The 17381-nt window shown below is 35.4% G+C and overlaps 1 protein-coding gene and 1 long non-coding RNA gene across 2 annotated transcripts; one reads left to right on the forward strand and one right to left on the reverse strand.

Annotated features, from left to right (window-relative positions):
* Positions 1–11409: 11409 nt before the first annotated feature.
* LOC7465982 (aspartyl protease UND) lies at positions 11410–13036 on the forward strand. The gene has a single exon (XM_024602869.1). The coding sequence runs from the start codon at positions 11668–11670 to the stop codon at positions 13024–13026; it is 1359 nt and encodes a 452-aa protein (XP_024458637.1). The 5' UTR covers positions 11410–11667; the 3' UTR covers positions 13027–13036.
* A 2336-nt stretch (positions 13037–15372) lies between these two features.
* LOC127905501 (uncharacterized) lies at positions 15373–17227 on the reverse strand. Its single transcript, XR_008059601.1, has 2 exons — positions 17131–17227; positions 15373–16211 (listed from the first exon to the last, which is right to left on the reverse strand). It is a non-coding gene; the product is annotated as an uncharacterized LOC127905501 (long non-coding RNA).
* Between the last annotated feature and the right edge of the window lie 154 nt (positions 17228–17381).

Raw genomic sequence — 17381 nt, forward strand, 5'->3', positions numbered from 1 at the left:
ATTGTTTTTTTAGTATATGTATTTTGTTAGTATATGTACATGTTTTATTGTTATTTCTCAAACAAACTTGTAGTATATGAATGTATAATTTTGTACTTGTTATGGTTTGTTTTAGATTTTGTAAATTGTATTTGTTTGTAAATTGTTGAAACTTTATTGAATTACCGAATTACATGTGTTGTTTTGAAATAATTAATAGCTTGTTTAACGGGTCCGTTTTAATTTTTATTAATGTTATTGCAGAGTTGTAATTTCCGTAAATTTATATGTATAAATTTGTATGGACGTTGATAATTGATAATGAATATTTAATATTTATGAGAAGTTGTAATTAGCTTGTTGGATAATCTCGAGGTAAACCAATATTTTTGCAAATTTATTTACCTAACATAGTTAATTAATACATGTTGTCATCATAATTTTATAGAGGTTTGATAGAAGTCATGGATGGTCGTTCATGGATGTATCGAGATTCACCCCAAGGATTGCGGAGGATGGATTATTGTAACGGGCTTCAGGGTTTTATTAATTTCGCAACATCTATTCCCAGAAATTTTACTGGAGGCGGTATTAGGTGTCCATGTAGGAAGTGTCAAAATAAAAAGTATTTACATCCAGATGTTGTAATGATGCATCTTCTACACAAAGGGTTTATGGAGAATTACCGGTGTTGGTATGCACACAGAGAAGTATTTGTTCGTAATAAGAGCATGGGAGAAAGGGTGGTTGGGTCAACTTCTAGTGTTAGCAACGTGCATGAAGCAACAAATGACAACACTAATCCTTACAAGAATATGGTTATGGATGCAATGAGAATGAATCAATGTAATGTCAGTCAATGTCCAATCGTAGAAGAAGAACCTAATGCAGATGCAGCTAGGTTTTTTGATTTGTTGAAAGATTCTGACGAACCATTTTGGAATGGCTACACGAACCACAGTAAATTATCGGCCGTAGCACAGGTGTTCACCATCAAGTTAGATCACGAGTTGAATGAGGCCGGGTATGATAAAATTATTGAATGGACGAGAAGCATTTTACCTGAAGGGAACAGGCTGAAAAAGAACTTTTATGCTGCGAAGTCCATGATGAAACCCCTCGGTTTAGGATACCAGAAAATTAACATGTGCCCTAACTTCTGCATGTTATACCACCTTGAAAATGCTAAGCTGACCGAGTGCATGACATGTGGGCATTCCCGTTACAAACCCAGAACTGGCAGGGAAAGACTCTATGACATATAAAAAACTTAGATACTTCCCAATCACACCTAGACTGCAGAGGTTATTCATGTCACCAAGGATTGCTGAGCATATGACATGGCACCAATCAGGCAATCACATGATGCGACTGATGGTGCATCTTTCTAATGGTGAAACGTGGAAACACTTTAATAGTGTGCATCCTCACTTTTCAGCTGAATTAAGGAACGTGCATCTTGGATTGTGTACAGACGGATTCAACCTATTCGGGTCATTTTCTGCTCCTTATTCTTGTTGGTCGGTCATACTCACGGTTTATAACATGCCACCAGGAATGTGTATGAGGCCGAAGTTCATGTTTTTATTTACTGTCATACCCGGTCCGAGTAGCCCGGGCTGGAATATAAATGTTTGTCTTCGATCGTTGATTGATGAGTTGGCGCAGTTGTGGTCCTCTAGAGCTTTGACTTATGATATATCGAGGAAATAAAATTTTGTTATAAGGGCAGCTTTGATGTGGACTATCAATGATTTTCAAGCTTATGGAATGCTTTCTAGTTGGAGCACGCATGGAAAACTAGCATGTCCATACTGTATGGAAAACAACAAGGCATTCACGCTAACAAATGAAGGTAAAGCTTTTTTTTTTTACTGTCACCGTTGTTTCTTGCCACCGAATCACAGGTACAGAAAGAACAAAAAAGATTTCTTTATTGGCAGAGTTGAAAAGGATGTTGCATCCCCGCGACTTTCTGGTGAAGAATTGCATGATGTTGTATCAGAGTACGATGACATTGTGTTTGGTCTTCAATCAGGTAAGCAGAAGTTTCCTGGTTTTGGTTTGACCCATAATTGGGTAAAGCGAAGTATCTTTTAGGAGCTTCCTTATTGGAAGACCAATCTGCTCCGCCATAACCTTGACGTCATGCACGTTGAAAAGAACGTGTTTGAGAACATTTTCAACACCGTCATGGATGTGAAGGGGAAGAGAAAGGACAACATCAAGGCTAGATTGGATATAGCTTTGTTCTGTAACCGTAAAAATATAGAGTTGGTTTGTGATGGGTCACGGGTCGCAAAACCAAGAGCAAGCTTTGTGTTAGAGAAAAACGGACAACTACTAGTCTACAAATGGCTTAAGAGTTTGCATTTTTTCGATGGACATGCCTTGAACATATCAAGGCTGGTTAATACGGAGGAATGCAGATTGTATGGAATGAAAAGTTATGACTGCCACGTGTTTATGCAAACACTCATCCCATTAGCTTTTCGTGATTTGTTGCCAAAGGGGATATGGGATGCACTCACGGAGATCAGTCATTTCTTTATAGATATATGTTCCAGCAAGTTGAATGTTGATCACATTGAGAGGCTTGAAACGAATATCGTCGAGACACTATGCAAACTTGAGATGATATTCCCTCCATCATTTTTTGACTCAATGGAGCATCTCCCCATTATCTACCGTTCGAGGCAAAAGTTGGAGGACTGGTCCAGTATAGATGGATGTACCCATTCAAACGGTTAGATATTACAGTTGCAATGTAATTTATATATAAAAGTAGTTGCTTTGTTTTTCTTAATTAAAAAATATTTGATTAATTCAATGCATATACTTGTTCAATCTCAAGAAAAAAGGTTAAGAACAAGGTGCATGTTGAGGCTTCGATATGTGAGGCCTATATTGTTGAGGAGATCTCAACATTTATCTCGTACTATTTCGAACCTCATTTGAGAACGAGAATCAATCGCGTTCCACAACATGATGATGGCGGTGAAGTGCTGTAAGATAAAGATATTTATCGGAAATAGAGTTCAGACAAGCACACAATTATGTTCTATTTAACTGTGATGAGTTGAGACCTTTTATTAAGTAAGTATATATATGTGTACTACTAATTAAACTTTGTTAATAATATACTGTTTATATATTGTAATATCATAAACTCATTATCACTTGCAGGCAACATCGACAATATTTGCTGTCCAATAACTCACAGCTGACCGAATCCCAAATCTTTCAATTACAAGATGAACAATTTGCCACGTGGTTCAGAACACATGTAAGTACTATCACAAACTCATTATCATTTGCAAAATTACTGTATGGATGTCATTACGAGATTCTCGTTTACTGTTCATTGATGTACATTACATACAAGGTTTATCAAATGGGAATGAGTGCTGCTAAGTCATTGTCTTCACTAAGCCTAGGCCCTGAAAGAAAAGTTAAGTGCTACAACGAGTATTTTGTCATTGATATGTGTTACATAATGAATAATACAGGCATGGAAAAAAGACATATAACAACGGTGTTTGTGTTAAAGGATCGACTAGTAGTGAGTTAGAAGTTGAGTACTATGGTAGATTAGAAGAGGTCATCGAACTGCAATATCATAGCGAGCAGAATAGAGTGTTTTTATTCAAATGCTATTGGTATGACACGACTGATAGAGGAATCAGAGTTGATCCGCACTATGGTTTGGTCGAAATCAACTCAAAAGCTAGACTCCGCAACGTAAACAATCGATCAAGAGTTGATTGGTTATCCGTTTTAAAAACGAAACCCATGAGTCGCGTTGAGGTTGTTCAGGATGAGAACGAAGACACAAGTGTGCGAGATGAAGTCTTTCAAGTTAGTGAGTTGGTTGAACCATATCGAGTTGCTCTTTCGATTGACTTGGAAGAAAATTCAAATTTTCGTGTTTTCGATGATAGTCTTGTTGATGTTGACGCAGAGGAGTTGAATGTTGTTTTGAGCTCTAGCGGACAAGCAAATGTCGATGAAGATGATGATATCCATATTGAAGATTGCGATGAAGGTGATGACTATTCAATTGACGACGAAGAAGAAGAAAATTCTGACTAACTATCAGAATGAAGCCATGTGTAAAACATTTTTTTTCATGTAATATCTATTATGGATGATATATTTTGTAACACGAAATATTTATTTTATAAGTTTGTACTGTTTAAGCATTGTTGTTATTGTTTTGTGCGATGGACAGTTTATCATTTAAGTGTTTGCAGAAAGGTAAATAGGCAATACAAACATCATCTTTCTTGCACACTACACTATCACCGACGTCCATACCGACGGATTACAGTTCGTCGGCATTTCACAGTAGCGTTACTGGAAATGCCACAACCATCACCAATGACTTTGCGGACGGATTCCAATCCATCGACATTTCACAGTAGCGTCGCTGGAAATGCCACAACCATCACCGACGACTTTGCGGATGGATTTCATTCCGTCGGCATTTCACAGTAGCGTCGCTGGAAATGCCACAACCATCACCGATGACTTTGTGGACAGATTCCAGTCCGTCGGCATTTCACAGTAGCCATTTCATCATAGACGACGTTGCGAATGGATTACAATTCGTCAGCATTTCACAGTAGCCATTTCATCACCGACGACTTTGCAGACGGATTACAGTCCATCGGCATTTCACAGTAATGTCACTGGAAATGCCACAACCATCACCAACGACTTTGCAGATGGATTCCAGTCCGTCGGTATTTTGTCGGCAGGTCACAATTACCGACAAAATCACCGACGGACGGTGCGAATTCCAAAGGGCAGGGCATTTAATGCATCTCTGACTGCGTGTATTTTCCGAGGGAATTATCGACGGACTGCGAAAAATATGGAGGGTAATTAAAAATGATGGTGCGAAACTCAAAAGTTATCGACAAATTTTCGAAACATCACCGACGGAATAATTTAAAATAATATTTTTTTAATGTCAGTCGGTAAAATTGCGTTAGAAATCCCAGTAACCGCCCTATCAATTCATTTTTTCATCTGCTCCATTATTCCCCTTTCATTTTCAATTTTTTCCCTCTCATTTCCTTCAGGACTTTTGTTTGTTTTGCTTGTAATCTCTACTTGAATCTTCAGCAAATTAAAATGTATTTGTTTCCTCTACTTCATTTTACTTCAAGATTTTTTTTTCTTTGTTTTAGCTATTGTTATTTTTGTCATGTTTTTTGTTTTGGTGTATTTTTATAATGTAGATAAAGTCTTGAAATAAACACATTATTAAGGTAAGCATATTTCATTCCTAAAGTCTATAGTTTTTGTTTTTAATTTATTGAATATATTTTATTGTTTTTATTGCCATATTAATTAAATAATTTGTTGAATTGTAATTGTTATTGTTGAATTTACCTTGTAATTTGTAATTGAATATGTTGGAAAAAATTTAATTATATTTTTCTCTCAATTTTACTCAATTATTGCATGATTTGTGTTTAATTATTTCTATTAATTTTAATTGTTAGCCTAGACTAGAGTTTTTTTTAATTTATTGAATATATTTTATTGTTTGTATTGCCATAATAATTGAATAATTTGTTTAATTTTAATTGTTATTGTTGAATTTACCTTGTAATTAGTAATTGAATATGTTGGAATAAATTTAATTATTTTCTCTCAATTTTACTCTATTATTGCATGATTTGTGTTTAATTATTTCCATTAATTTTAATTGTTAGTCTAGAGTTTTTTTTTGAATATATTTAATTGTTTGTATTTCCATTATAATTGAATAATTTGTAGAATTGTAATTGTTATTGTTGAATTTACCTTGTAATTAGTATAGATGATATTTGTATAGATGTTATGTTATATACAAGATTAGTATAGATGGGGTCAATTGGTTGTTGCTATTGTCAATATTTGCAGGTTTGAAAAGTTTGGGTAGTCTCCAGTATAGGGGAGGTGCTGCCAAATTTTTTTTAACATTTGAATTTAATTATATAATTATTCGTATAAAATTGTGTAGATGCGTTGAACAAAATCCACAACTCGTCGCTCACATATGGTCGTAGCTAGTTCTTCTAGTAGTGAGGATGACATATCCTTAGGTGTTGTCAAGAAGATACACCTACGCCGTCACCCGATGCTGCCTCTTCCAGCATGGTTTCACAGCGCAGAGGCGGCGTGCCTTCGCAGCGGAATCAATTCACCCGCAAGTACGAGGCACAGTAGAAGGACGACCTTTCAATGTAAGTTTGTTTTGGTTTTAGTTTTTTTTTATTATAACATAATTTATGAACAACTAATCAATATTTCATTAATTTAATTTATTTTCAGGTTCACAAACATTGAGGTCGCTCGAGTAATATTATCAGCGTTTAAATCGTTGATGGAGATTCCATTATTTCAATGGAGTCAGGTATCCAGACATCCTGAATGGATACCTCAAATCGATACATGGTTTGACAAATTTGAGGTAGGTGTTAGTTTCTAATTTCCAGCTTATTTCTAATAAATTATTAATATAATTGTAAATAAATTATTATTTTTATTTAAAATTAATTATTTATACACAGGAAAAATTCGACTGGGACAGTGCGCATGACACTGTTGTGAAAAGGATGTGGGAAAATCACGCGACAACTAGGTAACTTAAAAAAGGATACAATATTTTTTTAAGAAAAACATTTATGTTTCAAAATCTAATTTCTCGCTATGAAAGTAAATTGCGTGATTTTTGGTATGAAGCACAAAAAATGGCAAAAAAAAAAAAAAACGCGAGAGATAAGGGTCTCCAAGGCTGGAATGACGTGGCGGTTTGGAGGGATTTCAAACATCTATACATCCCGGCAGATATATGGCCACAATATCTTGAGCACGTGATGTCTAAGCGGTTCACACGACGCTCACAGTCCGATGCTGGCAACCGGAACCGGCCAATTCATGGTTCGGTGACAACGCACACTGGCGGCTCCGTTCTGTTTGCTGCACATGCGAAATAGATGGTAAGATTAATTTAAATGAAATATATCGTTAAATAATTTGTTGTTACTTAATTAATTTTTTTCATTACAGGCTACGTCTCTTGGACGTGAGCCGAGCCCAATGGAGCTGTTTGTTGAGACGCACGTGTGGAGTCAAGACCGCCAAAAAGGGGGTGCAACAGTTTGTTGACAACCGCGCTCAACACTTTGTGGTATGTTCGTTCAACCATTTTATTTCATAAGTTATTATTTTTATTGAATTGAATATGATGATGATGATGATGATTTCTTTTTTCATTTTGAAGAGACCTATAATAGCCGGTTGAGGGAGAGATATTGGGACGATCCTTTGACCCATCCAAATTTCGATCCGGATTTGTGGATAGAGGTTGGATCGTCCGGTGGACCCGATAACAATCGGGTGTACGGGCTCTCCAACACTACGACCGAGAACTTGTGGTCGGCCTGTAGTGTCTTAACCATTGGGAGCTCCAAATCAGTATCGAGCACCCAATCTGAGGATATCATGGCCTTGAAACAACACACAGCTAATCTCATCGAGAAATACGAGCAACTCTCGGCGAATTATGAACAACTCCGCCAAATAGTCATGAACATGACTTCACAGAGTGGTGATACATGTCCGCTCCCTTTTTGGCCGTATAACAACCAGCCTCCTTCTCCTCCTCCAGCTCCGTCATTGTGCTAATTTAATATTTTTTTTTGAAACACATTCAATTTGTAATGAATATTATTTAACTTTATTTTTTTGTTCTTAATGTTTAATAAAATTTTATTTGCATAATTTTTGTTCTTAATGTTTAATAAAATTTTATTTGCATAATTGATTTTTTTTACTATTAATTTATATAATTTTATATTATTTATTCTAAATCATTTTTACAAAAAACATTTAAAAATACCTACCGAGGGATTTACCGATGGAGTGTATCACCGACGAATTTACAGACGGATATAATCCATCGGCATTTCACAGTAGCTTGGTGGAAATGCACACTCATCGATGAAGTTTTCGACGGATAACGTCCGTCGGCCTTTCACCAATAGCTAAAAAATATTTACTATATATGCCACTATCACTGACGGAATAAATCCGTCGGTAATGTTCCAGCAGAAAGTTTTTTTTTGACGCGCAATTTTCGTCTGTAAAACCATTGGTAATTTTTTTTTATCGACAACTTTAGCAACGGAATGCGGTGTTACCGACGAACGTTATGCCGATGAAAGTTTTCCATTGACGATTTGGTCGGTAAAAAAATTACCGACAAACTCTAAATCTCATACCGACGGAATATGTCCGTCGGTAAAACTGTGAAATCTTACAGTGGCATAATATATATACATTCTCCGGTAATGTTGCGATTCTAAGTTATATATATTTTTGGCTACTTTAATTAGAAGATAATGGCTTTGTTTTTTAGTATATTAATTTGTTGGAGATGCTGCTATTGTTATTTTTATTTTAGTTGTTTAAGTACTCAGAACTTAAATCAAGTATCTTACTTTGAAAAAATTAGCTCTTGAATCAATAGTTTTTTTTTTCTTTTGTTAAAGTTTGCTCTTAGATTTTTCATAATTTCATCTGCTTAATTACAAAACAAATGTGGGTCGTGCGATAATTATCACGTTAATAACTAGGGCTCAAAACTGAGCATTTTATATGCAGATTCTACTCGTAAGGTGTTTGCAAGTCCACATCTTTAAACTACGATCAACTGGCTGGAAAACAGAACTTTATGAGATTCGCGCCTCGTTTGTTTGAAAAGTTTTTTTTTTTAGAAAATAAATTCCATAAAAAAGAATTAGTTTTTGATATTTGGTAGTGTAATGAAAAATAAGTTGGAAAACACTTTCCAGTGTTTGGTTATGTTATGGGAAATGAGCTGGAAAATAACTTATTAATGTTTTATTTTTTTCAAGTTTATTAAAATAATGAGGAACAAATCTTACAAATTAAAAAGTTGAATGAGAATAAAATTGAAAAAAAAATATAATTTCATAAATTATCTCAAATAAAATAAATAATAATCAAAATAATAGAGATCAAATCTAAAAAATAAAAAAATTGAAAGATGAAGAAATTATAATAATAATAATTAACATTTCATAAATTATTTTAAATAAAATAAGTAATAATCAAAAGAATAAGGACCAATTTTGATAGATAAAAAATTTCAATTAAAAAAGATAAGGAAAAAGCAAATAACAATTATAAAAATGAGGACCAAAATTAATATAAAAATTAAATTATAAAGAATGAAATTGAAAAACAAATATTCAAAACAAAATATATATAACAAACAAAAGTTTAAGGACCAAATTTGATATAATCAACAAATAATATGACATTTCTAAATTTTTCACAACTTCCGGAAAGTGTTTTCTGCCCAAAATAAAAGGAAAACATTTTCCTGGAAACCAAGCCAAATTTTTCTTTGACTGGAAAGTGTTTTCCGTTGACCAACTTTCCTAATAGCAAACAAACACAAGAAAGTTTGGAAACTGGTTTTTTAAAAACTACTTTCCAGAAAACAAGCATAGCTTCAAAAGGAGTAAATACTACATCCATTACTATCATGTTCATGTTTTTTCATATGCTTCTAGTCTCCAGGGGTCTAGACATAAGGTGGTGCCAAGTTAACTTCTCTGCTGAAAGTCTGTCTGCCTGCCATATATCTTGTTTTCGTTCGGGTCCATGATTTGGATTGCCCAGAATTTCGCTACTGTGCCGCGTGTTGTCCTCGGTCATGCTGACAAAAGCACTGAGAGGCAAGAAGCCAACGAGGAGAAAGCAGCAGCTGCAGGAAGGAGCTGGCCTGAACAAAGAATAGCAATTAGCAGGTAACACTGACATGTACAGCTACAGCAACACAAGGAAAGCAAAGACAGGCAATTCTCACTCCGCCTCTAGTAATTATCCTGCCATGCCAAGTGGGTGAGTGTGTTTATTTGTAAGGTTTTTGTTCCCATTTTTTCTAAATTGTTCTTTCATTAATAATTAACATAAAATTCATTAAAAAAATAAGAAAAGTATGAAGCACAAATGAAAAATTATTGACAAATAAATATACAACACAAAATTAAAACAAAATGATATTTTAATGTAGATGTAGACTCCAATGCACTGTTGCTAGGCATTATTGTATGTTGTCCATTAAGAAATTAAGGCAACGTCTTTTTGACATGAAATGGCGTCGTTTTCCTAAAATTTAAATGATTTTTTACATTGTTTTCACTTTAGTCCTTAGAGTTTGATATTCATACTAAATGGTCCCTAAACGTTGCTTGTGTTGAACTTAGGTCCTTGAATATAGAGGTGCATGAGAGAGAGATGTGTGTTGGGAGGGGGGGGGGGGGATCTTTGGCGAGCTTTGAGCAAAAAAAACAAAAAAACTGATTAAACCGAGAAAATCAGAAAAAAATAACTAAAAAAACCGAACCGTGAAAAAAAATCGATCAAAATTTTGAAAAAACCGACCGATTCGGTTCCGGTTTTATAAGCCTAAAACTGAAAAAAACGAACTGAATCCAAACCGAAAAAAACCAGAAAAAAAACCGAGCCAAACCGAAAAAACCGAGCCAAACTGAAAAAACCAAGCCAAACCGGTTTTTGTCCAAAAAAACCGAACCGAACTGAAACCGGTCGATTTGAATCGGTTTTGTTTTTTTTTTAAAAAAAATTTCAGTTTGATTACTTTTTTTGATAAAAACTAAACCGAATAAAAAATAATCACCCATAGTATTCTCTATTAATATTCTTATGTTGCCTGTTTCATGTTACTGCATTAATGTTTTTAATATATTTTTTTATTAGAAATATATTAAAATAATATTTTTTAAATTTTTGTTATTCTTAAATTTTTAAGTAGAAGGGCACGATTGGTTCCCTTCGCTAACCCCCTGTGTGAGATTTCAGTGATTAAAATCAGCATAGCCTACAGTGGCAATCCGTATATAATCCTACATATGAACAAGCTTAAATGGTCAGTTCCTGGAAAACTGGCAAATATTATGATTCATTTTTAGGTAGTTTTGACAGTCATCTACCTAACACAATGGATCTATTAGGAAATTATATGCAGCAGAGAGCGTAATGAAACACTGGGAGACGGTTTTTGAGCTAGAAAAGATGATTAATTTTTTATGCAGCCAAACTGTAAGCTGATTGTGACACAAATACTAAATTGGCAATTTGAGCTACCTTGGGAGTTACTATCAGAGAGGATTCTCATGTTCTTTTGTTATCTCCCCAGATATTATTATCCTATGAATCATACTCTTTCTCCTTCTCCTTTCTCCAACTGCATGAGATTCATGCTATTTTCTTATCCCTGTCTCCTTTTAATTTATTGGACTATTGGAGATTGCTTATTAAAAAGGATCCCTTTTCACTTTCTTTAGCTTCGTCCTTCCCATGGTTTCTCTAGCTTTTTTTTTTCCTATCCTTCAATTCTGAGTCATAATCAGATCAGCACAGCAGACATAGTTGAATCCAAAAAAACTTGATGACAAAAGGTGGCCCTTGTGCACCGATCTCATCCTTTTCTTTTTCCTTCTCCACCATATCCAGGAACAGGGTCTTTTTGTGATAAACCCCCTCGTTTATCGGTTATGCTTTATAAGTTAATCAAGGTGCCATATTTGGATAACAGAAGGAGAACAATACTAACACAAGCATTCAGATTTTACTGCCATGGATACTGTGTTTGTGTTGGTTTCATCACTCCCCTTGATTTTCAGCACCCACTTTGCGTTGACAATTGCAAACAACCTTGAATTCTCTAGTATACAACCTACACGATTGGTCACCAAACTCATTCACCGCGATTCTATTGTCTCCCCATATTACAGGTCCAATGACACAGTTGCAGACCGCACAGAACGCACTATGAAGGCCTCACTTGCTCGTCTATCCTACTTGTATGCAAAAATTGAAAGAGATTTTGACATCAATGATTTGTGGCTCAATCTTCATCCTAGTGCCTCCGAACCCTTGTTCTTAGTAAATTTTTCCATGGGACAGCCACCTGTTCCACAACTCGCAATAATGGACACAGGCAGCAGCCTCTTATGGATACAATGCGCTCCTTGTAAAAGTTGTTCCCAACAGATAATTGGGCCAATGTTCGACCCCTCCATTTCCTCCACGTATGATAGCTTGTCATGCAAAAATATCATATGTCGTTACGCCCCCAGTGGGGAATGTGACTCGTCGAGTCAATGTGTGTATAACCAAACATATGTAGAAGGCCTACCATCAGTGGGAGTCATTGCCACAGAACAACTAATCTTTGGAAGTTCAGATGAAGGCAGAAATGCTGTTAATAATGTGCTCTTTGGGTGCAGTCATAGGAATGGAAATTACAAGGACAGGCGTTTCACCGGAGTCTTCGGACTCGGCAGTGGAATCACATCTGTAGTAAATCAAATGGGATCTAAATTTTCCTATTGCATCGGTAACATAGCGGATCCTGACTACAGTTATAACCAGTTGGTTTTAAGCGAAGGAGTGAACATGGAGGGCTATTCAACACCTTTAGATGTGGTTGATGGCCATTACCAGGTCATTCTAGAAGGAATTAGCGTTGGAGAGACAAGGCTTGTCATCGATCCTAGTGCCTTTAAAAGGACAGAGAAGCAAAGAAGAGTAATAATTGATTCAGGAACAGCACCTACTTGGCTAGCTGAAAACGAATATAGAGCACTTGAAAGGGAGGTTCGCAACCTATTAGATAGATTCTTAACACCATTTATGCGGGAGTCATTCCTATGTTACAAGGGGAAAGTGGGTCAAGACCTTGTTGGGTTTCCAGCAGTGACATTTCACTTTGCTGAGGGTGCAGATTTGGTGGTAGACACTGAAAGTATGTTTTATCAAGCCACACCAAATATATTTTGCATGGCAGTGAGGCAAGCTAGCGTCTATGGCAAAGATTTCAAAGATTTCTCTGTGATTGGGTTAATGGCTCAGCAGTACTACAATGTAGCTTATGACCTTAACAAGCACAAGTTATTCTTCCAGAGAATTGATTGTGAACTTCTTGATGAGTAAATTCCATCATGTGACCTTGAATTTTTATACCATAAATGACAAGCAAGGCAGTTAAAGGGTGCATATAATTCCCGTTACAGGAAAACAGAAAAATGCAGGGGAACATTTTTGCTCTGAATAATCCCATTTTGTGTGATACCTCGTAAAACCATGGAGAACACAATAAGCTAACCAATAAGAACTTGCAAAAGAAAAGGCATCTGTCTACTGCATTGAGAAATATCAAAAGATAACAACCCAGAAGCTAACATATATATGCTGAAAGACAATCACAAAAAAAAAGGTTGCAGAAGCTAAAATCCAAGTTTACACGTAATGTTTTTCTCCTTGGATATTGAATTATTGAGCCTCAAGTTCGTAGCTTAAATTTCAGTTGCATGATTCTCAAATAAACGTTGTGTATCATGTCAGCAGCTTTCCAATATCTGCTCGAAAAGAGTAGATTAATACTTCGGAAGAAAAGCGAGGGGAAAATAAACAAAATTAGGGATACGACCATCCGAGGAACATTGAACTAGGAAATTTATGGGTTCTAAATTATCTATGTGGGATTGTGGTGGCTTTCTTATTGTTGAAAAGGGCTCATTCGCAACAATTTAAAAATCACAAGAAGCTGTAATGTATACAATATTAAGTATGGAATCTTCATACATGTTTTATGGAAATTGGTTTGTTAGCTTGTATGGAACAGATGAGTACTGATGTTACACGAGCATCTGCTCCAAAACCCTGGTTTTCTCCGGTATTTGCATGAACCAGAGCTAGCAGGGAGTCATAAGGTCAGATTAAGCAGATTTTTCGGTACAGGGGAGAAATGATAAGTGTAGATGAAGAAAGTTTTACAAGACGTAAGTCATAACAGACTACCTTTGCCATTCACCTAACGACTACCCATGAGTTCAAATCCTGTTTAATCTACTCTTGACTTAAGCTTTTGGATCAAATGGATCTTTATTAATGTTAAACCAAATGCCAAAAAACATGGATGATATGATCATTGATCCTGGAAGTGCGTTCACCTGACTCCGTGAGTCTATTTGAGCACCAGCGCTAGGTAGATCTTTGGCGAATTCGTGCTCCGAGGATGACACAAACCAAGCTCCAAAGGGCTTTCTGGCAGGCACGTTCAACTTTGCAGAGCCGGCTGATACAGCAATGGGCATTGACAGCATTTTTTTCCGATTAAGAGGTTTTTTTCATTGCTATTTATCCAATTTCTGGCAACAAATGAAAATCTCACAATAATAGTAATAAGGGTTCAACAGTTTTACAAGGTTAAGCTTCTGGATTAATCACATGGATTATTGATTCAGAATGTCAATGTCTGAAATTATTTAGAAAGTCCATAATGATCCTTCTAAATTAGCAACCAACAAAATTCCATGTAAACCAAAAAATCTTAAGCGCGCCCTACATCCCAAAGATGATCTGGTGGCTTGAGATTTCTTCACTAGAAAATCAGAATCCAGTATTATTATGCAGGGTAAATTTTTGTTTGGAACAAGGTTTGCGGTGCCAGAATCGTGCTTGTCCTACTCCTATACTCACCAAGTTGCCAACCCTGAAGAGAGCGCGCATTGTCTGTTTAAGACCAAATAGCTTGCAAACAAAAGATGATTTGGTTTAATGTCAGGGCACATGATGTCTGAGGCTTGCCCCGAGGGTCATTGAAAGCTTGCTTTCTTCTTTGTGCATGAAGCTGCAGTCCCACTAGCTTATTGTACTCAGAGTAACAGAAATAGCAACAATTATACACCACTCAAAAACAGACCAAACGGAGACATTTCCCTTTCTCCAAATGCAAAGACAAACAAGTTCATCCTTGGATAATGTTGAATTCATGTCTCAGAAGCTGCTGACGAAGAAGCTGCTGATGAAGAAACAGCTGATATGGAATCTGCTGATGTGGAAGCTGATATGAGTTTTAGCTTTAATAAAACACTAGCTATTTGAATTTGTCAATTTCTGTTAAGATTGATATAATCCTTTTGTTTAGTCATTATCCTTTAAATTCTGTTACGTAACAGCAGGAGATAATGTTGCTGTTACTTGCCTTTAAAGCTTTACTTTTCAATGTTTTTCATTAAGTCTGCATGATCAATAAAACAGTGAAGTTAAACAAGAAGTCGATATTTGTTCTCTTTTGCATTTTCATTCTGTTAAAATCCAACAAATTGGTATCAGAGCCTGTTTTTTTCTTGAGAGATCTGTGAGACTGAGTGTCACGACCCGAATCCCGGATCCATGACCGGCACATAGGCAAGGTTCCCCTCCAAGGTTCCATACCTATGCGAACCCAAACTTACACACAAACTTATCCTAACTCAATCAGAGTTCAATGCAGCATTAATAACAAAATCAACTTCATAATATAGTTGAATTGTCTTAATACAAGAGTTAATATAATTCATAGTTTTGGAGCACTAACTTGACAAAAAAAAGAATGTACAAATTACAACCAAAAAGCAGGTTTGGAAGGTTCAACAAAAGTAACCTGCTATCAAGTTATAAGCCTGAAAAGAATAATAATGAGAGAGTGAGTTCAACAACTCAGTGAGTAGATAACGTTCAATACACACACACGAGGTAATAAAACAATGAGAAATATATATACAAGTATGGCTCTAGGTTCTTATAGGAAGGTTTCTCAAATAGGCCATAACAAGAATATCATATGGTAAAACTCGTCAGAAAATCAAAATGCAATGAGCATGAGGCTCCATACTGTGGGATGATCAGTCCACACAGGTTGGTGACTCCCCCGACCAACTAGGGTTCAGATACAATGTGCACAAAGACTAACACTACCCTGTTAGCATGGGTATTCTGACTGACATACCATAGGTTCATAATCATAATCAAACAGACATATTCATATCTCAAGGCTCAACTCATGACATCAATCAAATGAGGAGCTATCAATTCAGAAGTCAATTCAAAATATATACTGGTTCATATCAAGAATTCAGATTCAACAATTGATCATGCTTTATCAAAACAAGGATAATAATCAACATATATGTTATCAAGAAGCATGATCCAATTCATATTAACAAATCAAATATTTATAATATTTCTCATGCATATGGAAAATTATCCACTCACCTGACTCGAAAGCAACAAAACTCAAAGCTGATATCGAAGGAAATCCTACTGACATCCCGCCGGTAGAATATCAGGATTATCTGAATACAAATGAGACATATTCAAGAATGACTCAAAAGAACATATAACCTATTTAATACACTTATCTAGGGTGTATTCCATAACCCTATATGTTTTTGAACTAACTAGTTATTTTTCCTAAAAACCCAACATTTAACGGTTTTCCCGAAATCTAATCCATAATAAAACAAATAATAAAATTGGTAATAATTCACTAAATAATCCTTAATTATTCATCAAACCAATCTGAAAAAGCTAATATTACAGCTAGGGACCAATCTGTAATTTATCATAATATTCACCTCCAATCTGTAATATTACAACTTTTGTCAAATTGGAGGACCAAACTAAACATATCATAAATTCATGAATATAGTGGAATTATGTCCATAATTCATCCTCATTTCTGTCCAGATCATCTCATTATAATCCAGGGACCATTCTGGAATTTTACCAAATTTTTAGGGTCAAATTGTAATTTTTGTCAAATTGGAGGACCAAATTGAAAGTGTTAAATTTTCATATCTATACAGTAATTCTGCCCATAATTCATATGTTATTCTGTTCAGAATCTCGGAATATGCTCCAGGGACCAATCTGTAATTTTCCAAAGTTTGGGGACTAAACTGTAATTTTCCAAAATTGAGGGACCAAATTGAATTTTCATCATCTTCAACCTCCAATCCAGAATTTTAACAGAAACCTATTGTTCTCCCCTGATTTTTAACTCAAAATTCACCATTCAAACAAAACTATAACTGAAAATCATCACAATCTTCCATAATCAACTAAATCATCAATTAACCACAACAATCAACCCCTAACATTCAATTTAATTCATCAATTAACTCAAAACACAAATTTCATAACCCTAACATTTATCAAAACCGAAATTAAAGCTAAAGAAAACATATTATACACATTAAAGCATAATCTTACCCCTTTTTACTTATTTCCTCCAACTCCTTTCCTTTTTCCCTTATTTTCCCCTCTTTTCTCTTCTTCTTCTTTCTCACTTCACTCCTGCGGTTCTTTCTAAATTTCAGATCTCTCTCTCTCTTTTTTTTCCTATTTATATTTATCAAGTTTTGTTGAATTACCACTATACCACTTATTCATTTATTCTAACCTTTTAAGCCACCAAGGGCTTTGTTGTATTTTCCAATTCATTAATTCAAAACATTACACTG

This window comes from Populus trichocarpa, chromosome 6, assembly GCF_000002775.5.
Source record: "Populus trichocarpa isolate Nisqually-1 chromosome 6, P.trichocarpa_v4.1, whole genome shotgun sequence".
Lineage (NCBI taxonomy): Eukaryota > Viridiplantae > Streptophyta > Magnoliopsida > Malpighiales > Salicaceae > Populus > Populus trichocarpa.

Excerpts from the sequence above, each read along its gene's own strand:
- LOC7465982 (XM_024602869.1), top strand. The coding sequence starts at position 11,668 with ATGGATACTGTGTTTGTGTTGGTTTCATCACTCCCCTTGATTTTCAGC.